Genomic DNA, 26,999 nt, shown 5'->3' on the forward strand with positions numbered 1-26,999 from the left:
GGTACATCCTGTGAGTTCAGATAGGGCTTTGTAACCGCCTATAATAAAAAAAAAAAAAAAAAAAAAAAAAAAAAGGAAAGAAAGGGCAAGGCCTTCCAAAGGGGTCGCAGTAACTGAACACTGAATTGGATTACATTTTAATTCAGAAAAAACACACCATAATATCAAATATGACAAAATACCAAAAATAGTGGTCTGAGCATAACCTTCCAAAACATTAAAAAGAGGGGTCGCAGCTGTACATACATCCACACAAGTGTAGCTGTAAACTGATTGAGATGTGGATGTGCATAAATAAACAAATGGGCATATCATGGGCCGTCCTAAGTCATTAATACACAAATTCAACTGTGGCACCTATGATTAGGGGCTCTCATTTGTCTATTGGAGGCACAGGTGGCTTAATAGTACAGGCTACAGTGTCCACTAAGCAAGGCTGCGAGGTAAAACTTAAGTGTAACTCATTTAAAAATTCACTGATCCATCATACTTGGTTTGGGGAGGGAAGAACACAGCAGGGGGATCTGGTGTTGTCAGTCCACAGCTAATCAGCAAGTTCAACTGAATGATAGCAATGCAAGATACTTTCACCCATGTCTGTGTCTCCTCATACCTCCACCCATCCTTTCTGAGCCGAGCTCCACTCCTGAAGTCACCGGATCATCCCCTTGGAAAATTGATCTAGGTGTTGGATCCAGTGTCATCCCCACCTGCAGCAAGCTCTCAGCTGTTCCATCGCCATTGTCTCAATACACTGTTTGTGTTAGTGGAGGGGAGAGATCATAGAGATGGAGATCATAGAGATAGAGATCGATAACAACCTGTGGTTTTGATCATCTGCAGACATTCATTCAAAAAGTATCTTCCCACAAGGCTCACAACCCATTGACGCAGAGATGGGAGGTCTAGTATGCTTAGAATCTCAATGGCCCACTTCTGCTACTAAGATTACCCCCTCCTTTCTATGCAAGACTGTCATTTGATTTGCTTACAGAAGAGTTGAGCATTCTTGGAAGACACTTAGGCCCCTTTCACACTGGGGCAGTGGGTGCATCGGCGCTAAAGCGCTATTTTTAGCAGCGCTTTACCATCAAATTCACAGCGCTATTCGGCCGCTAGTGGGGTGCTTCTACCCCCCGCTAGCAGCCAAGGGTTAAAACCACCGCGCTGCCCATTGATTTCAATGGACAGAGGTGGTGAAGAAGCAGAATACACACGGCTCCTTTACCGCTCCAAAGATGTTGCTTTTTTTAGCGTCCTGCCAGCACACAACTCCAGTGTGAAAGCCCTCTGGCTTTCACATTGGAAAGACAGGAGCGGCTCTTTCAGGGCACTTTGCAGGCGCTATTTTTAGTGCCGTAGTGCCTGCAAAGCACCCCAGTGTGAAAGAGGTCTTAGTTGACTTCCCTGGTACGCGACTCCCCAAAACTACTAAAAAGACTGCAACTTCATTTTGAAAGGCTATCAGAGTAAGAGCAACGTGACATATCCAATTGCCCGTTCTACATAAAGTTCCCCTCGCTAAAATGTGTATCGGTGTTCCGTTACAGCTTTGGGGTGGGGGTATTTTGGAACTTATATTGATACTTACCTCTGAATGCAGAGGTGTGTTCCTTCATGTAGATGTTATAACCTTGTTAATGTCCTTCTTGCTGTTTAAAGCTAGATCATCTCCCTTTCACATTTTCTTTTGCTCCGAGCCCCTGCAGCTCCTCAGCTGGAAGTTACAAAACACAGGGCCTCCAAGTCCTTGCCATCCCTGGGTAGCTCCTTGCAATTCTCAGCTAAATATTGCTTTCATACATACACACATCCATCATGATGAGACAACTGGTGTTGTGTGTATTCAGGCAGTCTGGTGCTGATATTATATTTGTACTTGAGCTACATTTAAATTAAAGAGAATCACTGGTACAGAAAGCACCCTTTGGATTATTTCTTTCCCCAGTGTCAATCTGTAGTTGACTTTTGAAAACACAAATTCTTGATTATTGAGGGGAGAATTCAATATGCCGTATTTTGGTACCATGGATAAAACACTTTATTGGACACCCGAATCAACCCAACTTACTAGAAAACAATCACGTTTTGTCACTGGTCATACAGCCCATCCTTTCGATAAATATATTCACTAATTCCATCCCTACCATACACACTACCTCATAGACCATTTCTGTGTGATAGCACCACCCTACATTCTTACCTATCTCTTGGTTTGAGCATACACACAGACACGCAATCCCTGTATACTTAAAGTGGTTGTAAACCCTTACAAACCACTTTGAATCTACAGGTAAGCCTAGATTAAGGCTTACCTGTAGGTCCAAGAAATATCTCCTAAACCTATACGGACAGCGGCGCGCAGGCGCACTGGGCAGGCCGCAGATCGCGACGTCATCACTGCTCTGGCGAATCACAGCGCCGGAGCAGCGAGACCCGGAAGTTACTCCGGGATCCATGGCAGAGGCGGACATGAAGACGGAGGACTGCTTCGGGGGCTTCGTTCTCAGGTAAGTTATTCATAATGAGTTAGTATGAGTACATACTACATACTAGCTCATTATGCCTTTGCCTTGCAGGTTTCTTTTTTTATTTTATTTTTTTAACTGCCTTTACTTTCTCTTTAAGAATTGCCGCTGGCAGTTAAATTTCTACTGAAGTATGAGCTATTAAAAAGAATTTAGAGCTAGCTCTTCAACAATTTTACAGAAAACACTTCTCAGGTAACATCACATGGTACAACCTTGAAGGCTCAAAAATTGTGAATAGAGCCAAAATACCTTTATATTAAAATAATACTGCACTAGGATTGCCCTGGCGCTTCTTTTTTCCCCCCTTCCTTTCTATGCTTCACAGGTCCCAAGCCTGTGCCTGAATCAGACACTTATTTAACCACTTGCCTACCGGCACTTACATCCCCTTCTTGCCCAAGCCATTTTTTAGCTTTCAGCGCTGTCTCAATTTGAATGACAATTGCGGTGTGCTACACACTAATTTTTTTCACACACATAGAGCGTTCTTTTGGTGGTATTTATTTAATCACTGCTGGGTTTTTTAAAGAGGAAGTAAACCCTGATGGGTTTACTTCCTCTTTCATTCCCTGCAAAGGTAAAGCATAATGGACTACTATGCATCGCATAGTAGCCCATTATGTGTCACTTACCTGACACAGGAGCCAGCGAAGTCACCGCTGTCCCCTGTAGTCCGGCGCATCCATCTTCTCGGTGGGTCTCGCCGCTCCGCCGCTGTCATTCGGCGAAGCCGCGATGACATCACTCCCGCGCATGCTCACGGGAGCCAACCACGCGCGGCATATCGCCGTTGACGGGTGCCGCGCTCAGTGCGCCTGCGGTGCCTGTCTTTCGTCAAATATCTCCTAAACCGTGTAGGTTTAGGAGATATTTCTTGGAGCTACATGTAAGCCTTAATCTAGGCTTACCTGTAGGCCAAAGTGTGTTGTAAGGGTTTAAAAAAAGGACCAAAAATTTGGGGGGAAAAAAATGTATTTTTTTTTATTTTTTTACTGTCAGTAAATTTTGTAACCAAGTAATTTTTTGCCTTCACTGATGTGTGCTGATGAGGCGGCACTGATAGGCATTGATGAGGCGGCACTTATGGGCACTGATTGGCATTATTGATGGGCATTGATGGACAGCACCGATAGCCGGCACTGATTGCCAGCGCTAATGGGCACCGATTGGTGGCACTTATAGCTGGTATCGGTGGGCACCGATTTGTGACACTATTTTACAATATTGTAATCAGGGCCCTGATTACATTCCTAGATGTCCCCCTGCATGGAGATGCCACTGATCGGTTCTCCTCACCACACTCTTTCAGTGTGAGGCAAGGAGTGCTGATTACCGGCACTTCCTTGTTTACATGTGACCAGCTGTGATTGGACACAGCCGATCACATGGTTTAAAAGCCACGGACGCGGCTCTTTCCAGAGATCGGGTAGCGCCGTGTCCTAGTAATACAGCGAGGTGGTGATCGTCATATGACGTTGTCCCAGAACGAGAGCCGCACCGCCCTGCCGTCATTTGACAGTGGGCGGGCGGCAAGCAGTTAAAGGGGCTCACCCCCCACCCTGAAAATGTTTTCCCTATATTGACCACCTTGCTCTCAGAACTTTCATTACAACCTTATTACAGATAAGGTGTTTTTCTAGTATTGCTTTCGGGGAAAAAAAAAAAAACACACCAACCAGCCACCTGAGTGCATGCAGCATTCACCACTCTTTTAAACTATCGGTTTTAGTGCTGAGTTTCACACTAGTTTTTTAGGTGTGCGTTTCGTTTTTTATACGCTTTATGTTACAATGTGGTGGCGGCTTCAATAGTTTTCCTTTAGGCTTTTACTACCTTCCTGCCCAGGCCAATTTTCATCTTTCCGCGCTGTCACACTTTGAATGCCAATTGCGCGATCATGCAACACTGTACCCATATGAAATTTTTATCACTATTTTTCACACAAATAGATAGGGCTGAAACTAATCGATTATGAAATTAATCGATTACCATTTTCATAATCGACTAATCAGGCAGTAACATATTTGGGTTAAAATAAAAACCTAAAATTAGCCCTTTTTAGTACAAAAAGAGCAAATCGCTACTGTAAATAATACTTTCACAGTTCTACAGTAAAACAAATTGAAACCCCTTACAGTAGTGATTATCAGCTTTTTGTACTTTAAAGGGCTATTTTTATATTTTTTTTAACCCCATTATGTTACTAAATGTCTTAGGCCTGGTTCACATCTATGTGTTTTTTGGTGCTTTTTGCAGAAACACACTACAGTTCATTTACATGGTTTCCTATGGGACATGTTCACATCTATGCGTACATTAGCTGAATGAAAGAATATTGTTGAAAATTTCTGTTTTTAAAACTAATGTAATTTCTGAACAAAAACCACCTCTTGGTCACCTGTCTGAAAATTCCTGTGACCAAGAAGTTTGTTGCTATTTCCAAATTTTCCCATCGCTGTGGTTGAAAACGAACGTCGTTTTGAACCCACTAACGATTAGAAAATTGAACGAACGTTCTTAGAATTACATTTTTTTTTGAAGGAAGACATTGTTTTTTTTAAATAAAATTTGATCTGAGTCTGATATTTACCAGATTCATCCTTGTATATGCGGCATCTCTCTCCTCTAATAGTATATACAGTATATCTCTTCTGTCTGTTAGTCTCAGAGTGGATTAGATATTTTGCTCCCTAACCATATAGTTGGTCATTTATATTTACCTCTGCATAGAGAGATTTAAGAATAAATTGCCTTTTTATTTAAACTTTACACATTAACTAAATTATACACCACACTTTTAAAGGTTATTAACCGATTAATCGAAACAATAAATCAGCCAACTAATCGATTATGAAAAAAAAATCGTTAGTTGCAGCCCTACAAATAGAGCTTTTTTTGGTGGTATTTAATCACCCCTGGGTTTTTATGTTTTTCTAAACAAAAGACCAAACATTTTTGAAAAAAAAAAAAAATGTTTGTTATAAGATTTTGAAAACAGGTAATTGCGCTCCTTCACTGATGAGGCTGCACTGCGAGGTAGTACTGATAGGCGACAATGATTGACAGCACTGGGGGGACTGCACTGATAATCAAGACATCGATAATCAGTGCAGATGTCCCTTTAACACAAGCTGGTTGGTCCATGGTCCCACTGTATTTAAGAATTTAGCCACTCCCTCTTACTCACTCCAGAGATGGACTAGGGACTATGGGATTTGTAGTGTGCATAGAGCAACTAACGCATCCTGTGCATTCTAAACAAATGGAAGACAGAAGCAAAAGGAGGTTCTGGAGCTTATGAAGGGCATTACAAGGAGGCAGAAAAACTAAATTTCCAAGAAAAAAAAGGGGGGGGGGGGGGGCATCAAGTATTGGGTGTGTAAAGATTAATTTTTAAAAATTAGGATATTGTTTTGTGTCACTTTAAGGATTTATGATATGTAAAAGCTTTTGGTCAAATAGATATTTAATACTGAAAACAAGATATCTGCTTTGCAGCACTAGGATCCTCAGTTCAAATCCCAGTCAGGACACTTTATCTATAGAATGTGCATTTGTGGGTTTCCTCTGAGTATTTTAGTTTTCTCCCACACTCCAAAGGCGTGTTGGTAGGTTAACTGGGTCAGGTTAAAGCGGTTTTGTACCTAAAAATTTAACTTCATATTATTAAAAGCACATGATAGCATACTTACCTAAATGAACCCTGAAAAAAAAAAAAAATATTCATTACTTACCTTATATTTCAGATGTTTGTGCTGACTTCCGGGCTGTCCTCCCGTGGGAGTAGGCGTGGTTATCATCCTCGCAATGGTCCCTGGGAAATTTCTAAGCCATTTCCCAAGAATCCATGGGGGACAATGAAATTGCGAAATCTCGTGAGATTTCGGGAGGACGCCGGTCATGTGACGAGGGCGTGTCTGAAATTGCCATTTTTAAAGTGGGCAGGCAGCTGTATCTGCCATTACCAACTGCCATTACCACCGGAGCATGCTGGGAGCCGAGCGTCATAGAATAGAGGAAGTAAATGCCTGTGGGCTTCAGACGCCCACACTTAAAATGGAAAACGCTCGAGTACTTTTTTAAAACTTATCCGAAGCAAAAGAATCGTCGCGCCGGGGGTCAAAAACACGCCGATCGTGGATGCTAACCGACGGTAGCAATCGCCCACCTGTGACACAGGTAAGAAAAAAAAAAAGCAGCGGAATCCCGCTTTAACCGCAGATAAACTGCAGCAGAAGGGTTACGTACAGGCAGGTTAACATACCTGTACGTTGACCTTTAAGAGGCGGCTTGTGGGAGCACGTGCCCGCCAGGAGCTCCGTGACCTTGATCTCGATGTCCGCAGGCATACCTGTGATCGTCTCGCGGTGAGGAAGAACGGGGAGATGCTAATGTAAACAAGCATCTCCCCGTTCTGCCCAATGACACAGAGAAAAAAAAAAAAAAATGCCATAAAACTATCCCCCATTTTATAGATGCTATAACTTTTGCACAAACCAATCAAACGCTTATTGCGATTTTACTACCAAAAATATGTAGAATACATATCGGCCTAAAAACGGAGGAAAAAAAATTTTTTTTATATATTTTTTGGGGATATTTATTATAGTAAAAAGTAAAAAATAATGCGTTTTTTTCAAAATTGTCACAAATTTTTTGTTTATAGCGCAAAAAATAAAAACCGCAGGGGTGATCCAATACCACCAAAAGAATGCTCTATTTGTGGGAAAAAAGGACGTCAATTTTGTTTGGGAGCCACGTCGCACGACCGCGCAATTGTCAGTTAAAGCCGCACAGTTCTAAATCGCAAAGTGCTCTGGTCAGGAAGGGGGAAATTCTTCCAGGGCTGAAGTGGTTAAAACTGACCCTGGTATGTGATATGTATGTACACTATTACACTACTGTGAATGTGAAAAATGCAGAAAATTAACGTTTCCGACTAGCGCACGCCGATGTACATTGGCAGAATGGCCCGGGCAGGCATATTGGCGTACATGTACGTCCAATCTTTAATGCCGCCCTGCCATCGCGATCGCGCTGGCACACTCGTGTGCTGGTCGGGACCCCTGTGAGTCTGGTCGCGGGTCCCGCGGGCTCGATCGCCGTGGGCATACCCACGATCGTCTCACAGGGCGGCTGAATGGAGAGATGCCGTTGTAAACAGCATCTCCCCGTTCTGCCTAGCAACAAGTGACGCTGATCTCTGCTCCATGTGATTGGAGCAGAGATCAGTGTTTGCTAAATGAAAGCCCAGCCCCCAACAGTTAGTAACACACCCCTAGGAACACTTACCCCCTACATTGCCACCCACTGGTTAACCCCTTCACTGCCAGTGTCATTTACACAGGAATCACTGCATTTGTATAGAGGTGATTGCTGTATAAATGACAATGGTCCCAAAAATGTGTCAAACATCTCCGATGTGTCCCCCACAATGTCGCAGTCAATAAAAAAAAAAAAAAAAAAACGCTGATCGCCGCCATTACTACGGTAGTAAAAAGAAAAATATATTAAATAAAAATGCCATAAAACTATCCCCTATTTTGTAAACGCTATAACTTTTGCGCAAACCATTCAATAATCGCTTATTGTGATTTTTAATACCAAAAATATGTAGAAGAATACGTATTGGCCTAAACTGAGGGAAAAATAGTTTTTTATATATATTTTTAGAGGATATTTATTATAACAAAAAGTAAAAATAATGCATTTTTTTCAAAATTGTCGCTCTATTTTTGTTTATAGCGCAAAAAATAAAAACCACAGGGGTGATCAAATACCACCAAAAGAAAGCTCTATTTGTGGGGAAAAAAAAGGATGTCAATTTTGTTTGGGAGGCACGTCGCATGACCGCGCAATTGTCAGTTAAAGCGGCGCAGTTCTAAATTGCAAAGTGCTCTGGTCAGGAAGGGGGAAATTCTTCCGGGGCTGAAGTGGTTAAAACTGACCCTGGTATGCGATATGTATGTACACTATTACACTATTGTGAAAAATGCTGAAAATTAAAAATGCTTTCAGAAATAGAAGTGTTAATACTAGTTTATTTTTATCAATTAAAATGGAAAGTAAATGAGCAGAAGATAAATCTAGATCAAATCAATATTTGGTATGACCACCCTTCGACTTCCAACCAGTATCAATCCTACTTAGTTCACTAAAGCCCCATACACACTATCAGATTGTCTGCTGATTTTTTTCATCAGATTCACCAAAACCATATAATATGAGGTCAAGCCTTAGGGGTTTCAATGTGTATGCAATCAGGCAGGCCCTTGCACTACATGGTTTTGGTAAACCTGAAGGAAAAAAATCAGCAGACAATCCGATAGTGTGTATGGGGCTTTACACACAGTTTTTGAAGGAACTTGGCAGGTAGGTTGTTCCAAACATCTTGGGGAACGAACCACAGATGTTCTGTGGTTGTAGGCTGCCTCAAATCTTTGTCTCATCATGTAATCCTAGACACACTCCATAATGTCGAGATCAGGGCACTGTGGGGGGGGTCAAACCATCATCCTCGGGACTCCTTGTTCTTCTTTACACTGAAGATAGTTCTTAATGACATTGGCTGTATGTTTAGGGTCATTGTTCTGCTGCAAAAAAAATTTGGGGCCAATTACACGCCTCCCATATGGTAGGTCATGATGGATAAGTATCTGCCTGTATTTCTCAGCATTGAGGACACCCATCATCCTGATCCTCCACCATGCTTCACTGTTGCCTGCAGACACGCACTATTGGACCATTTTCCAGCCCTTTCGGTGAACAAACTGCCTGCTGCTACAGCCAAATATTTCCCATTGTTACTCATCAGTCCAGAGCACCTGTTGCCATTTTTCTGCACCCCAGTTCCTATGTTTTTGTGCATAGTTGAGCGCTTAGCCTTGTTTCCACTTCGGACGTATGGCTTTTTGGCCGCAATTCTTTCATGAAGAACACTTCTGGCAAGACTTCTCCAGACAGTAGATGGGTGTATTTGGGTCCCACTGGTTTCCACAGTTCTGTGCTGATGGCATTGCTGGACATCTTCCGATGTTGAAGGGAAGCATGAGGTGTCTTTCATCTGCTGCATTAAAGCGGTTGTAAACCCTTACAAACCACTTTGACCTACAGGTAAGCCTAGATTAGGGCTTACCTGTAGGTCCAAGAAATATCTCCCAAACCTACAAGGTTTAGGAGATATTTCCTAAAAGACAGTCAAAGCTGTCTACGGCGCATGCGCTGTAGACAGCGGTGCGCAGGCGCACTATCTCCGTTAACAGCCTGCCGCTGCTAACGGCGATATGCCGTTAGTGGCGGCTCCCGTGCGCATGCTGTGAGTGGCCGGAGCAGTGATATACGGAAGATGATGGACGCTCCGGGCTACAGCGGTGACATCGCTGGCTCCTGTGACAGGTAAGTGACACATAATGGGCTACTATGCGATGCATAGTAACCCATTACGGTTTACCTTTGCAGGGAGACAGAGAAGAAGTAAACCCATCAGGGTTTATTTCCTCTTTAAGTTTCATTTCTCAATCACTGTCTACAGTTCTCAACATTGCCTATTTCTTTGTGCTTCTTCTAGCTTGAACAGCACATCTTAAACCCCAATCTGCTTTGAAATCTTTGCCTGGGAAGGACAATGCTGATGCAGTAGATCTACCTTGAGTCTTGTTGCGGAGCTCACTCTTGCCATGGTGTATGACCTGTAACATGAAATGGTCTTTCACAAATTCACCTTAGTAGCAGAGTTTGGCTGCTCCTCACCCAGTTTTAAACCTACACAGCTGTTTGTTTCAGTTAATGACTGGGTTTCAACCGACAAAAATGAAAATAACCATTAGCACCTGCTTTGTATAACTGGCTAATCATACAACTGAACCCACAAAACCGCCGACTTTGTGCAAGTGTGCAACTGTTGCAAATTGATAAAAAAAAAATAAAAAAAATTGAAAAATATATTTTTGAAACCATTCTTACTTTACAGCATTTCTTCACACCTGCCTAAAACTTTTGCACAGTACGATATCTACTGTGTGTATTGGAGACAGGGAGCTTAAATTGTAAGCTGAGAAGGATGTGAATGCGCAATTTGTAAAGCTGCATACATTTTCTGCACTATATAGATACCCATATGAAAAAAACGTTATGCACCTTTGCAATATTTATTCTTTTGAATGGACCATTTTCAAGAGATTGTCATCATGAGATCAAATGCCACAGGTAGAATAACTCTTCCATCTTGGAAAATCGTCCCTACATTCATATATTCTGTGCCTGTCCCTCCTGCTAACTCCCCCACTGCTGACAGAATTAGACCAGATTAAACAGAGAAAACATCATAAGAGCCAAACTTTCGTTTTCCTTTTTCCAGACCTCCTGTATTCTGCTATGAGACAGCAGATGAGGAGGAGGGGCCACTGAAAGCAGCAAATGCTGCACAACTAGGGGCAATGTAAACAGTAAGCATGTTCACAGCAATCTCTGCGATTTGGGGGCCATATTACATGATTATATTGGAGGCAAATTCAGAGATGTTTAAAGAGATTATATAATATATTTACATATTTTCCAGAGCAGCTGTGATCCTTCTGGGGTTTCCCATCAGCGCCTCCACTATGGGGGCTCAATCCCAAGCCACGCTGCATGCGTCTATCAGACACAGACAGCGCAGCTCGACCCCACTCCCTTGTCACAGGATTTAATTGACAGAAGCAGGAGCCAATGGTTACGCTGCTATCAATCTGCCCCTTGGGGAGGGAGAGAGCAGAGACTCTCAGGCACAGCGATGGATTGAACTCAGGTAAGTATAAGGGGGCCTGGGGGGCTACTGTGGCATTGAAGGCTTTTTTTGCCTTAATGCAGAGAATGCATAAAGTTAAAAACCTTAACCCCTTCAGGCCATTTTTTGAGATATGGCACTGCGTCGCTTTAACTGACAATTTCGCGGCCATGGGACGTAGTACCCAAACAAAATTGATGTATTTTTTTCCCTACAAATAGAGCTTTCTTTTGGTGGTGTTTGATCTCCTCTGTTTTTTTTTGTTTTTGTTTTGTTTTTTTGCACTATAAACAAAAGAAGAGTGACAATTTTGAAAAAGCACAATATTTTGTACTTTTTGCTATAAAAAAAATCCCAATTTTTTTTTTTTTTTTAAAAGCATCTACATTTACGGCATTTAAAGTTATAGTGTCTAGATTTATGGAATTTTTATTATTATTATTATTTTTTTTTTACTAGTAATGGCGGTGATCAGTGATTTTTATTGTGACTGCAACATTGCGGTGGACAGATCGGACACCTTTGACACTTTTTTAGGACCAGCGACATTTATACTGCGATCAGAGCTAAAAATAGCCACCGATTACTGTATAAATGTCATTGGCAGGAAAGGGGTTAACACTAGGGGGTGATCAAGGGGTTAACCGTCTTCCCTAGGTGTGTTTTAACGGTGAGGGGGATGGGACTGACTAGGGAGGAGACCGATCGGTGTTCCTACTTAGTAGGAGCACAAGATCTGTCTCCACTTCCCTGAGAGAACCGGGATTTGTGCGTTTACACACAAAGATCCCGGTTCCCGTTCTGTCACGATTGATCGCGGGTGCACGCACATCGGCTCTGGGCACGCGCTGGGGGCACTAAAGCGTCTTGAAGGGCCGACGTACAGCTACGATGGCTCGCGAAACAGTGCTATCATGCCGCAGTTTAACTGCGGTGGCTGGTCCAGAAGCAGTTAAAGTGGATCTTCGCTGCATCTGAGCACCACAAGCCAAAAACACTATTAAATTACATTTTTTATATTCAAAGCAAACTCCCCCATCGATCCAGGTGCTTTATTTTGTTGAGAAATCACTTAGAAAAAATTACCCCTAGCTTTTCTGGCTGTAGCCATGATGAGTAAGGGCAAATGACTCATGTAGCATTTACTTCTTCCTGGAATCGATCTGCCCCTATCTCAAGCACGCATGCAGGAAAGTGAGCTTAGCTGAGAAAACCCCTCCTCCACTCCTCTCCTCCTGAAGACTCCTGGGATGTATGACATCATTTGCCTGTGCAAGAAACCAGGAAGTAACTGAAGAAATGTAATGATACAAAAATAAAAAAGTAAATAGGATAAACTTTACGAATTCTAGCAGCATGCAAATTAAAAATAATTAATGTTGATTAGGAGAGTAAAGTTCCACTTTAATCCTTTAGAACCACATGGCATGCGATTACACTAAATATATTATGCAATTCTATTCTAGGCAATTCACTCAAAGCACACAGTATTTATGTATTTTGTATGTTTAGTACTGTATAGCCATAAACACACATATTAGGTGGTGGGAAGAACAGAAGATACGCTGCACTCGGGTACCTAACAGATACATCTCTGCGTACACTGATGTGCCACATCTTCTACAGAGGAAAATGGGAACTGCCAAAGTAGCATTAAATGGCATTTCAGACTTTACAAAACCGCAGCTTTCATAAAAAAAATAAAAAATACATGGTCACCTTCCCCCCTTTAGAGAAGGCTGCAGGCGTCTGTGCTTACACAGTGATCCCCCCAGCGATTCCGCTATAGAGGAATCACTCAAGATGCGTTTTGTGAAGGCAGCAATACTGCCAGCAGCAAATGCTCTTCATTCAATTCTATTGCTTAGCTACAAATCGCTGAAGGAGAGTGATTTGTAGCAGAGCACAACCCAATGTTGTTGCATCATCTCCATGACTCTAGTGATTAAATTGTTAGCAGCAAATCACTGGTATTAGCGATCTGCAGCAGCAATTAATCTTTGCCACTAAACTACCTCTGCCTAAAGCTGGCTACACATTATACAATTTTCTGGTACAACTTTCCTTTACATCTACCAAAACCATATAATAATATGTGTTCAAACCTAAACACTTTCAATTTGTATGCAATCAGGCGGGCTTTTGCACTACATAGTTGAAGGTAAATCTATATGAAATTGAACAATAATAATTGTATAATATGTAGCCAACCATAGATCGATCGAATCTCAGCCAGTTCAGCAGAGACCAGCCAAGATTCCATCCATCTCTGGCCAGGTTAGTTCTAAAGTCGTTTCATCAATCAAAAACGTTTTTCGTTGTGTTCTAATCACACCACAACAGAGTGGAGAACAGCAGAAAATGCATTGTGTGTCCATTTTTCCTGCACCACACTGAGGGCTCTCCTGAAGTTTTCATCTGCTTTCACAAAATGAAATGAATGTCGCTTTGTGACATGTCAATAAAGTATTAAAAAAAAAAAAAGTGCCTTCAATTTAAAAATGAGTCTTTGGTTTACCATGCTGATGCATATTTACGCTGTACCCATGTTATTTTTTTTCCTACAATGTTGAAGTCTTGTATTCTTGCTTTGATTTGTCAATAAAAATGTATTGAAAGTAAAAAAATGACTAACTTGTGTAAAAAAAGATCTATATACTTACCCATTTTTAGCCCACTCCGATCCAGTTATGTAATTCTGAGTCAGCTAGCAGTGGCTGCAGGGGAGAAGAGAGAATCACCCATAGACTCCGTGGATCCTCTGTTGTCAGAGCTCCTTCCTCTCCCCTGCAGCCACCGCTGGCTGACACAAGGGAGTCTGATCTTGTGACTGAACTAGAGGAGACTGAAAATAGGCAAAGTATATACCGTACATCTTTCCTACACAGGTTAGCTAGCATAGGTGTTAGGAGGAGAGGGGAATTTTTTTAGGTTTAGGCTGGAAATTAGCTTTAGTTGGGTGGGGGTGGTGTTAAAAACGGTTCAACTGTGTTTTTGACACCCCTTGAACCACAAGTGTAAATGAGCCCCATAGAAAGGCGATCTGTGGCAATACTGTGCAGTGGAAAAGATCACAGGCCTTCTCTGAACTCCTTTCTTGCTGAACGGCTGCTCTTAAAGCTGGCCATACGTTCAGCAGGGACCGGCCAAGATTCAAACCATGTATGGGTAGAATTTACCCAAGTTGATGGATCAACTTGGGTACAACCAGCCTGTCAGATTTTTCATGCAAGTATTCATAACAGCTATAATAGCTACTAGCAATAATCACCAGCCGGGGGAATACAATGGCTCCAGAGGAGGGACCCCCCCAATCAACTGACTGTGTTGATGGGGGAATTTAGTTATTTTCTTTTCCTGCAACCCATAGCTGCAGGAAAGAAAATCGCTCCATCTATGGCCGGCTTTAATTCAATGCACTGTCAGCCAGGCTCACGGCCCACCTCACTGTTTACATGATGCACTGAGGCCAGGTCATTCCCATCCCATGGGGTGGAGAATGACCTGACCTCAGTGTCACATGGAAACAGTCATCAGAGCAAGGCTTGGTTCATTTATATGCAAATCTGAGGTTTTGAACCAGATCCGTTTAGTCTAATGTGAACCAGTCTGGCTTTATATGGAGCCAGTTCACATATATTCAGGCCGATTGCTGCTGCACATTTTAAAAGGGTCCTGTGCGTTTTTCAGTCCAGTTCAGGTGCAATTTTAGTGTCAAATTCGCATCCAAATCACACCTGAACCGCTAAATGGAAACCGCACTGTACTCTGCACCAAAACCGCACCCGCATATATGTGAACCAAGCCTTTAAAGAAGGCTTGGGTTGAGCTAGAAAGGAGTTTGGATGACACCGGGGCTCATCTTGGATGATGGATTACACACATGCAGACAGGAAATAACCAAGAGATCACCAGCACTAAGGAGAGGTTCACATCTATGCATTACAATGCATATAACTTTATTTCCTATGGGTCCCGTTGACATTTGTGCAGTTTTTACTGCAGTGCGTTTTTTGGAAAAAAATGGAGGAATTGTTTTTTAAATGCAGCACAGTGTGTTTTTAGCTCCATAGACATCAATGGAATTGCATCAAAAATGCATATACATGTGTTTTTGGTACATTTTCCTGCATGACAACAAACACCTTCTCTTAGCAACATCAACACTTCTCAAAAACACGCCGGAAAACACATCAACCGCACATGAATAGATGTGAATCCAGCCTTAGATATAAAGCAATTAGGCCCCTTTCACAAGATCGGTCCGCCTGTCGGATCTGATCAGGCCACCCATTGACTCCTATTTTTATTATTATACACAATTTATATAGTGCCAACAGTTTATGCAGTGCTTTACAATGTAGAGGGGGGGCACAATTACAGTACAGTTCAATACAGAAGGGACAGGAGGGCCTTGCTCGTAGAGCTTACATTCTAAAAAGGGAGAGGGAGGTGGTGCAAAAGGTAATGGATGCGAGGAACGATTTGATGGGGGTGGCTATAAATATAGGTAACTATAAGTATCTGTAATTAGTAACGACAAGTACTTGAGAAAAGGTATATATTGGTATTTGTACTGGAAATAAAAAAAAAAAACTGGAATCCCTATTGGCCATACATGGATTGAAATTCATCCTCCTTGCTGAACTGACCAAGACGCATCTATGGGCAAGCTGATTGTACCCAAGTTGATCCATCGATTGACTTGGGTATAACCAGGCTGTGGAATTTCTTTAGATGCGATTACGGCTATACAGTAGCTTCTAGCAGTAATCATTGTGTTCTGCTGGCTGGTAGAATAGAAAAGCACTGTTTGAGGCACTCTCCTATCAACACTGACTGAGTTGATTGGGAAATCTAGCGATTTTCTTGCCTTCCACCCATGGAAGGAAAGAAAATAGAATAATCTTTGTGCTGCTTAAAAGAGAAGTATGGGTTTGGGGGTTTTCTTCCATAATACTTACCTAGGTGGATGAGGCATCTGTCCCCTGGTGCCTCTACACTGAGAGCCAAGCGATCACCTCCGATGGCTCAGTTCTCAGCTCCCAGAGCAGAGAGCTGCTGACAGTCAATCAGCAGCTCTCCTGCTCTGCTCCTCCATGCTCATTGGAGCATTGAGCTATAGAGGGGCGTGTCTCAGGCTCTCTGAGACGGGTAGCAGTCCAGGCACCTGGCGGATCCAGACTTTATGGTCCTGATGACGTGGTGCCTGGACTGATTTCTCCATCATCCACTCTCTGCTGAAAACGGGTCACAGGAATGCAAAAACAAATTGCACTCCCGTGACCCTCAGGAGAAGCCCAGCCAAACGTGCTTTGGCTGGACTTCTCCTTTAAGGCTCGGTTCACATATATGTGAATTGGATGCAGGTTTCCCCGCACCCAATTCACATGACAGGCGAGTGTGACCGGCTCTCAATGAGCTGATTCACACAGGTCTGGGGCGGCCACGGTCCGTATTGCAAAAGAGTCCTGTGCGTTTTTGGGTCTGGTTCAGGTACGAATTCAGGCAAAAATTTGCACCTGAATCGCACCTAAACTGGTATACAGAGATGCACCGGACCCCATGCTGTGAACCGCGACCGTACATATGTGAACCCGGCCTAAGGTCTCATTTTCTGCAGATTTTAGTCTTCAGATTTTCCAAAATCATATAATATGGAGGTTAAACCTTAAAGCGGAGCTCCACCTTAAAAAAAAAAAAAAATATATTAAAAGCCAGCAGCTACAAATACTGCAGCTGCTGACTTTTAATAAAATGGACACTTACCTGTCCAGGGTGCCCGTGATGTCGGCAGCAGATGACGAGCAATCGCTCGTCTCTCGGTTGCCCCCGCCGGCATCCTCAGTCAGGGAATTAGGAAGTGAAGCGTTGCGGCTTCACTGCCCGGTTCCCTACTGCGCATGCGCAAGTCGCACTGCGCGTCTTCACTGGTCCCTGTTGTGTTCTGGGAACTGTGTGTTTCCCAGAACACAACAGGGGGCAGGTATCTGCGGATATCTATGCCCAGAAGCAAGTGCGGATAAGGTACCTGCACCCTCCACCCCCTTGAAAGGTGTCACTTGTGGCACCGGAGGGGGGGGGGGAATCTGATGAGCAGAACTTCCACTTTAGGGTGGAGCTCCGCTTTAAGAGTTTCAATTTGTATGCAATCAGGCAGGCCCTTGCCTTGGTTTTGGTAAATCTGAAGACAAAAATCTGCAGAAAATCTGTTAGTGTGTATGGGGTATAAGACTAGACTCACATGTGGGGGGTGGAGAACTAGAGCACAACTGCACCGCTTCTTCACCTGCAAACACAATGTGATGCAGATGCGTGGAGGTGCCGTTAATTCTTAATGGGTCTCCTACGCGTTGGAAAACGCAGTGCGTTTTTGAGTGCGTATGGTGCAGCTGCCCTGGTCTGGAGAAAGGGTCGGGGACCTTTTTCCCTGCAGGTGCAGCAACCTATTCTAAGGAATTATCTGCAGTGCCTGTGCAAAACGCACAAAACGCAGGTGTGAACCTAGGCTTAACAACCAGGTTTAATGGGGGGAGCAGGAAAGTGGTGTAGGGTACACGGAATCCTCTGGAGAGGGTTGGGATCCTTCTCGTGTCAGAAGTTCTGAGCAGACAAAAGCACCTTGCACCCTCCCATGGATCCCATAGAGAAGAGGAGCATCACAGGCGACACAAGGCAAAACAAAGGTCACCCATGCTGACAAATAATCCCCAATAAAAGCTGGAGGTGGCCCAGGCCTGCACTGCCTGTCCTTGTACACCATGCACACAGCAGAGGTCCAAGGTTGCTGAATGTGTCACCATGGGGCCTGAGCTGGCTGTGGGGACACTTGGCTGACACTGGTATACAGTATATACAGCCCCATCCCCCATTGCATGCTCTGTCATCCATGAGCAGCCTCCACCATGCACACACATAGTAAGGGAAGAAGGACATACAGACTTCCTGTGTCCCCTTCACTGATATGGGGACACCCCCAAAATGGCTCTGTGCCCAATGTCCCCTCCCCCTCATTCATTGCCAGTAAGGTGAGCAGTGCCCCCCCCCCCCCCCCGGGGCTCCTTACCTGTGCCACTGAGCTGGAAGTCGAGGGTGTTTTGTCGCACTGCTGCCATAGTGAGCTAGAGCCCTGTGCCATGCCTGGGGGAGGCGGCCGCTGCTTGCTGCTACACTGGCCTGTGTCACAGACAGACTGAGAGTGTCTATAGAGAGCTGTACAGAGCCAGCCCGGTGTGTGTGTGTGAGGGGAGGAGGAGGAGGAGCGTCCCCGGCCGCCCTATAGACGTGCGGCCTTCCTGCACCGCCGCTCGCCCAACACCAGGGGGCGCAGCCGCTGTCAGACACTCGCAATACTACAAGAGATTAGTAGGTTATGACAGCAGCTCCAAAAATAGCCACACGTGTGCCATAAACAGGGATCCCTATAGGAATACATCCAAACGATGGGTAGAAAGCAGAGTGGGGACCCACCAATCAGCAGGCGGGGTCAGCCCTGGGTTTCATTGAAGGTTCACACCATCGTTTCTGCATTTCGGATGCGTTTCTGCATGCGCGTATTTATTGCGTTCCAGTGCCATTGATGCATTTTTGATGCGTTCTGATGCCTGTTCCCCTTTTTTTTGGGCTGGTTACACATTCCGGTGTGTTTGTACGTGTGCATTTTTAACGTGTTTTTTATGCATTCTTGTGCTTTCTGCATGCGCGCTTTTGATGCATTCCGGTGCATTTCTGCATGTGCATTCTTAACGTGGCTTTGATGCATTCTGGTGCGTTTCTGCATTTGTGTTTTTAATGTGGTTTTGATGCATTCCGGTGTTTCTGTATGCACGTTTTTAATGCGTTTTTGATGCATTCCCTTGCATTCATGCATGTGCGTTACTAACATGTTTTTGATGCATTCCTGTGCGTTTCTGCATGTGCGTATTTAACATGTTTTTGATGCATTCCGGTGCGTTTCTGCATGGGCATTTTTAATGTGGTTTTGATGCATTCCGGTGCGTTTCTGCATGCACGTTTTTGATGCGTTTTTGATGCATTCCCGTGCGTTCATGCATGTGCGTTTCTAACGTGTTTTTGATGCATTCCGGTGCATTTCTGAATTTGCGTTTTTTTAACATGGTTTTGATGCATTCCGGTGCGTTTCTGCATGCACGTTTTTAACACGTTTTTGATGCATTCTCGTGTGTTCATGCATGCGCATTTCTAACGTGTTTTTGATGCATTCCGGTGCATTTCTGCATGTGCATTTTTAACATGGTTTTGATGCATTCTGGTGCGTTTCTGCATGCACGTTTTAATGCGTTTTTGATGCATTCCTGTGTGTTTTTAACGTGTTTTTGATGCGTTCCTGCATGTGTGTTTTTAACATGTTTTTGATGCATTCCGGTGCTTTTCTGCATGTGTGTTTTTAACATGTTTTGATGCATGCCGGGGCGTTTCTGGCTAACTCCACTATCGTGGGGAAAAAAATAGCAAATAAAAATAATAATATAGCAATTACAGTTGCCATACTGTAATTGAATGTTATTAAAAAGGACCTTTCCTTTTTCAACTGCAGCGCTGCAATTTTCTGTAAAATAAATATAACATGGCTACCTGGAGGTGTTCTGTACATAAGCAGTTTACAGAACGTCCACGAAAAATGGCATTTCCTGCTTGCGCGATTGGCTCCCTGATTTTCCCAGAAGTCTACACAGATATAAGTCAGATTTCAGGCATCCCCTGCAACAAAAATGTCATTTTTGGTGAGATACTCCCAAAGGGAAATAATGTCTAAAGGGATGCAGACCCAGCAACTTTCCTCAAAAGAACTCAGAAAGTGCAGCAGCTGGTTGATAATTATAAAATGACTCCCATGAAATTAGAATCACTTTACATGTGGACCCAGACAAACAAACTGCTATTTTTTCAGAAAAATAAACGGTAAGGTTCTGCAACAAAAAGATAGTTTGGCCCTACTTCTGAGGATCACATGCTCTTCACTCTGCAGTCCTATGACCTGTTTTTAGCCAATAGCAGGCTAAAGCCTGATGTCAGCTCTGGAAGGATCCCGACTCTAATGTCGGAATCCACCCAAATGTCTAAGCAGCACCTGGTTCAGCCTCTCAGCATGCCACTGTGAGCCTGAGCTACTCCCACCACCTCTATAGCTCTGCGCTCCATTGAGCTCTGGAGGGGCAAAGCAGAGAGCCAGAGACTGACAGACACCATTCTCTGCTCACTGAAGACTGAGAACTGAGTGATCAGCGCTCTTTGATCACTCAGTTCTCAGTCTTAGAAGCGGCAGGGGACAGATGCAGCTGGGATCAGTGCTTAAGTCATCTAAGAGTGTATGAATTATTTTTTAATTCTCAAACTTCTCTTTTAGGATCCCTGCAATGTGCATAGATACTTTTATAAGGTAATCTCTTAGATTGTAAACTCGAAGGAGCAGGGCCCTCTGATTCCTACTGTATTAAAGTGTATTTGTACTTGTCTACCCTCAAGTTGTAAAGCGCTACGTAAACTGTTGGCGCTATATAAATCCTGTATAATAAGGTGTTCACCTTTAAGCTGCTTTCATGCAACTCCATTGCAAAAACTTGGTAAAAATGCATATGCGTATAACTGGTGCGTTTTGCACCTGTGAAAAAAGAACATATGACTAAAAAAAAAAAAAAAAAAAGCACCAACAACGCAACCGCAGGTACATTTTTGCTGCATTTTCCATTCATCTCAATGGGGAGTTGCGTTTTTGGGGCCAGGGGACAGGACCTGGTCCTGCTTGTCCTGAGGCCCCTAGTCAATCTGGTCTCAGGACACGCGGCCGCTTCCTGATTGGCCGGGAGGAGAATCAGGAAGACAATAGTGAATATTAATTTGCTATTGTCACACAAGTGGGTGGGCTTGGGGCACAGAGCTCTGCGCCCTTAGCCCACCATTTTTTAAGTCAATTAGAGCCTCGGGCTCTAAAAATGTGCTTAAAAAAACAACAAAAAACATTGGAATCGATGCGTCTGACACCCCATGTGTAGATTAGGAGGCCGAGCGCATGGATGGGGGTGATCATCCTGCATTACGGTCCGCCATTGCCATCGACTATACCCTTATCTTTTTCTTACCATAATCGATGTTCCCACTACAAATGGCTGAGGTCCGAGGTCCGCACATCATATACCAAAGGACCACATGCAGTCCTTGGGCCACAGGTGGGGCACCAGGGCCGTATACCCTCCCCACCTCCACTAGTCCCCATTGTACTTACCTCCAGGGATACTGAGCTGTCAATGCTCATGCAGCCGGTCCAGAGTTTTGAAATCCCTGCTCTTCTCCCTGGATGGGTCAGATGCTCTGTGATGGCGAAGGCCAATTAGATTCACTTTGGTCTGTCCTGGAAGTGCTACTAGGGAAACAAAGGATCATCAGTGAAATAAACCTGTTTTCATGGTCCTCTGGACCCAAGCAAGCCTTTAACCCATCCACTGACAGAGGTTAAACCATAGATTGCCAGCGTGGCCCCATCACAACTATGGATTGATAAACTGCAACATAATAAATTTTTGGTTTGAAGTTCAATGCCAAATTATACCTGCATGTGAAGCTGCACAGAAATATGGTGTATTAATACTCAGTCTCACCTTTAAAAGCAACATTGAAAAAAAAATTGGCTCAAATACCCAAGGGGAAGACACTGCTGTCTGCACTTAGGCCTCATGCGCACTGAGAGTGAAAAAATTACGCTTTTAGGGGTGCCTGGTATTTTTTATTTATTTTTTCCTCTAGACGGCGCTCCATGTTAGTCTATGTGCCAATGCACACATAAGCGTTTGGGGTGTTTAAACACTGCCAGTGTGTCCAGGAGTATAAGCATTTTGCAAGAAAAAACACTTGCCGTGTCTACACACGCATTAACACTAGGTGCGTCACACGTGAATTCATTTCAATGGCCAGAATAAATTATTATTCTGGCCAAAAAATTCATTATGGCCCAGACCTATATGTGTCTAGATGTGTTAACACGTCTAGCATTTTTTCTGCCAAAATGCTGTTGGCAGGAGAAGAGGCATTTAGAAGAGCTGGGCAGACGGCCTATGTTCATGGGGCCTTACTGTTGCTGTTATTGCAAAGCATATAACATGGAAGCAAACAATAGCAATTTAAATTTCAGCAGACGTACATTGCCTCGGAATATATCAATGGCTTTGGATCAGTATAACAGCCAGGCTATTAGCATTTTCGAATATAGAGATTAGCATTGGCAGCCTATTTCCTCATAAGTTTTCTTTAAATCGGAATCCCACCCAAAAGTGGAAGCTCCTCTTATCTGTTTCCTCCCCCCATCTGGTGCCACATTTGGCACCTTTTGGGTGGGGAGCAGATACCTGTCAGAAACAGGTACTCGCTTCCAATTCCGTGGTGTTCTACGTCATTTGCGGCCCCTCCTTCCGCTGCTTTCTGGGAGACACACAGAGGTCCCAGAAGACAGCGGGACCATTCAGAAAGGGCAGCACTTCTCAAGCATGCGTAATAGGAAACAGGCTGTGAAGCCGCAAGGCTCTACTTCCTGTTTCCCTTAGTAAGGATGTCCGCCCTGCACCTGAAGCTGATGGATGGGTCAGCTATGGATGCCGACATTGCGGGCTTCCCGGACAGGTAAGTGTCCTTATATTAAAAGTCAGCAGCTAAAGTATTTGCAGCTGCTGACTTAAATTTTTTATTTTTTTTTAATACAAGCTGGAACTCCACTTTAATAACAGGAAAGTCTTGTCAGAATTAAATTGAAGGCAGTTACTGTAATAGCTTACTTTCTAATAAAATACACCATACTTTCCATTTAACACTCATATTTCAACAATCTCACCCACATTACACATTTCTTGAACCTGATATTTTAATTTGCAGTTAAATGATTTATTCACTAGCTACCTTATGCATCAAACATCACATATTTCAATTCATATTCTAGTATCTCTGAGTCTGAGGCTTGGATCTCCCTCATTTGTACGCCGCATTAACAGCATCCCATGGTAAGAGCATTAGGCAGATTTCCCTGCATTTAAGCTGACTTTATGCATCTCAGTATGATTGTTTTCCAGTATGGATTATAACAGGTTGATTAAACTCATCAATTTAAAATCTGTACAGTTACTATATTAATGGATAGGCTGATTGTGCTAGAATAGATGTAGGTTAGTCTGTATGTAAAAGGTCAAAATACGCACAGTGTAATGCCGCGTACACACGATCGGAATTTCGGCCCGCAAAAGACCGATCAAAGTTTTCCGTCGGGAAATGTGACTGTGTGCATGCTCCATCTGACTTTTTCTGGTCGAATTCCAGCCAGCAAAAGATTGAGAGCATGCTCTCAATTTTTCGGTCTGGAAAAGTTCCTATACGAAAATGCGATCGTCTGTGTCAATTTCCGACGCGCAAAAAACACACGCATGCTCAGAATCAAGTCGGAGGCTATTGAACTTCCTTTTTCTAGCCCTACCATACGTGTTGTAAATCACCACGTTCTAAACGGTTAGAATTTGGTGTGATCGCGTGTACGCACGTCCGTTTCAGAGGAACTCCATCGGAAAAACCTTCGGGTTTATTCTGACGAGAAAACCGAATGTGTGTACGCGGAATATGGCTACTTTCACACTGGGGTGGGCGGGTGCCAGAGGTAAAGCAGTGCTATTTTTAGTGCTGCTTTACTGTCGTTTTAGTGGTGCTATTCAGCCGCTACTGGGGTGATTTTTACCCCCACTAGTGGCCCAAAAAGGGCTAAAACCGCCCGCAAAGTGCCACACTGCCCAATTGTTTTCAGCGGGAAGGGTGCTTTAACAGCGGTGAATACACTGCTCCTATAACTCTGCAAAGATGCAGCTTGCAGGACTTTTTTGACCGTCCTGCAAGTGCACCGCTCCAGTGTAAAAGCCCTGGAGTGAATTGAGCAGCTCTTTCGGGGCATTGGACTTTGGCAGGAGTCCGCTGGACTTTTGAAATGAACAGACTTGCCCACACACAGAGAAAAGTCTGTTCATTTTGAACGTGGCACCAGGTAGATGGAACTAGCGAAGGAAGTGAATGTCGCCGCCTGCATCGCCAGATTGACACCTCACTTGCCCCGTCACCTGGTATGGATTTAAAGGGGAACCCCTACACCGAAAAAAATGGCGTGGGGGTCCACCCAAAGTCCATAGCAGACCCTTATGCGAGCACGCAGCCTGGCCGGTCAGGAAAGGGGGCGGGGACAAGCGAGCGCCCCCCCCCCTCCTGAGCCGTAACAGGCCATGTCCCCTCAACTGCAGCCCCCCTATCCCAAAGCACCTTGTCCCCATGCCTTCTCCCGACAACCCTGGCCATTGGTGTCTGCAGACGGGGGGCTTATCGGAATCCGGGAGCCCCCTTTAATAAGGGTGCCCCCAGATACCGGCCCCCCCACCCTATTTGAATGAGTATGGGGTATAATGTACCCCTACCCATTCACCTGGTGAAAAAAGTGTAAATAAAAAAACACAACACAAGTTTTTAAAATAATTTATTCGACAGCTCCAGGCGTCTTCTTCCGTCTTGGGGGGTCTTATCGCCAGACTCCTCCACTATCTTCTGCTAGCTCTTTTACTAGCGGAGGAGCCCGGCTTTCTTCTTTGTTGTCGCCGCCGTCCAGGGGTCTTCTTCCGACTTCCCCATCCCCTTTCCTGACCAGCCAGGCTGCGTGCTCAGATAAGGGTTTGCTATGGACTTTGGGGGACCCCACGCCATTTTTTCGGCGTAGGGGTTCCCATTTAAATCCATACCAGGTGACGGGGCCAGCGAGGTGTCAATCTCGCAATGCAGGCAGCGTCATTCACTGCCTTCGCTAGTCCTGTCTACCTGGAGCCACATTCAAAATGAACAGACTTTTCTCCGTGTGTGGGCAAGTCCGTTCATTTCAAAAGTCCGGAGGACTAGCACACAGACGGGCGGATTGTCCGCCGGACTGCCGAGTCCGGCGGACAATATTGAGTCAAAACTTCTTGCTAAGTCCGCCGGACTTTTGGGAACAAAAAGTCCACTGGAGCCCACACACGGGCAGATTGTCCGATCATGTGTACGCGGCATTACACTCATCACAGCTCCCTGTGATCGGGAGCAGTGGTCAATGTCATGTCACACACAGCCCCCACCCCCCCCCCCCCCACAGTTAGAATCACTCCCTAGGACACACTTAACCCTTACAGTGCCCCCTAGTGGTTAACCCCTTCACTGCCAGTTACATTTACACAGTAATCAATGCATTTTTAATTGCAATGATCACTGTATAAGTGTGAATGGTCCAAGAATAGCGACAAAAGTGTCCGAGTGTCACAATGCCTTTTTTTCAAAATTGTCGCTATTTTTTTGTTTATAGGGCAAAAAATAAAAACCGTACAGGTGATCAAATACCACCAAAAGAAATCTCTATTTGTGGGGAAAAAAAGGACATTAATTTTGTCTTGGAGCCAAGTCGCACGACCGCAATTGTGAGTTAAAGCGATACAATCCGTCAGAAGTGACATTTAGTTGAATTGTTTTGTACCTGTTCTTTCACTTCTGAGCATGCCCAGTCTTGTGCTTCAGATTTTTTTTTTTTGGTCAGAATACCGTACTAATGAAAAGAAAATCAGACATTGTGGTCACAGCAGACAAAAATTTTAAATTCTGCACATTCTGTTTTTGTCTGCCAAAAATTCGTAATAGGCTGTCAAAAGCAGCATACCAAGGATCAGAAAATCAGCAGATCGTTCATCGGATCTTCAGATTTTTTGAGCGTGTGGAAGGCACCTTAGCTAAATTGCTGTTGCATAGGGCCTGAATACTGAGTGTGATATTTCAGTTTTCCTTTTTAATAAATTTACAGTCATTTCTAAAATTTTGCTTTCACAGAATTTTATTTCATTATTGGGTACTGAGTGCAAATGAATGAGAAAAAATGTAATTTAACTGCATCCCACCCGCATCATTGTAGAATGAAAAAAAAAAAAAAACTGAAAATCTATATTGTTTCAAAATCTGGAAAAAAAAAAGTTTTGCTTTAACCCTTGCTGGGGGTTGGGGGAAGGTGCAGTACAAAGGTAATTTTTTACACCTGAATGGAGTTGTTTTTTTTTCCCGTGCGTTTTGAATTTTATTGGGGTCAATTCACTAAGGGCACTTTCACTGAGGCAGTGGAGGCATCGGTGGTTTTTGGGGGCTAGTGGGGCACTTTTACCCCCCCCCCCCGCTTAATAGCACCCGTGTATCTCGCTGCTGAAGCGATTTACATTGGTTTCAATGGCCAGGGGCGCTTTAGGAGCGGTAGCGCCCCAAAGATGCTGTTTACAGGACTTTTTTTTTACCATCCCACAAATGCACCGCTCCAGTGTGAAAGCACTCGGGCTTTCATACTGGAGTGACAGGAGTGGTGCTTTACAGGCGCTATTTTTTAGAACGCCTGTAAAGCACCTCAGCGTGAAAGTAGCTCCTAAAGAGCCCCTGCCTATTGAAATCAATGGGCAGCGGCGCCGAAGTGCCTGCAAAGTGCTTCGGCAGCGGCGCTATTAACCTCCGTCATCAGCAGTTAGCGGGGGTTAAACATCGCCCCGCTAGAGGTCAAAAAGCACTGCTAAAAATAGCGATGCTTTACCACGAACGCCCTCACCACCTCAGTGTGAAAGTGCACTAAGAGATAAATACTGCATGAATTTTTTAGGTAAAATTACTCAAGCGGTATTTGT

General features: G+C 44.0%; 1 protein-coding gene across 1 annotated transcript in view; it reads right to left on the reverse strand.

Annotated features, from left to right (window-relative positions):
• The window catches only part of SMS (spermine synthase), a 294,657-nt gene extending 276,104 nt beyond the window's left edge, over nucleotides 1-18,553 (reverse strand). The window contains exon 1 of the mRNA XM_077480709.1: nucleotides 18,362-18,553. Within this exon, the coding sequence (XP_077336835.1) occupies nucleotides 18,362-18,410 (49 nt within the window). The 5' untranslated portion in view covers nucleotides 18,411-18,553. The remainder of the gene's footprint in view (nucleotides 1-18,361) is intronic.
• Nucleotides 18,554-26,999: the final 8,446 nt, after the last annotated feature.

Source organism: Lithobates pipiens, unplaced genomic scaffold, assembly GCF_037356315.1.
Source record: "Lithobates pipiens isolate NorthernLeopardFrog02 unplaced genomic scaffold, aLitPip1_a1.2 Scaffold_16, whole genome shotgun sequence".
In the NCBI taxonomy this organism is placed as follows: Eukaryota; Metazoa; Chordata; class Amphibia; order Anura; family Ranidae; genus Lithobates; species Lithobates pipiens.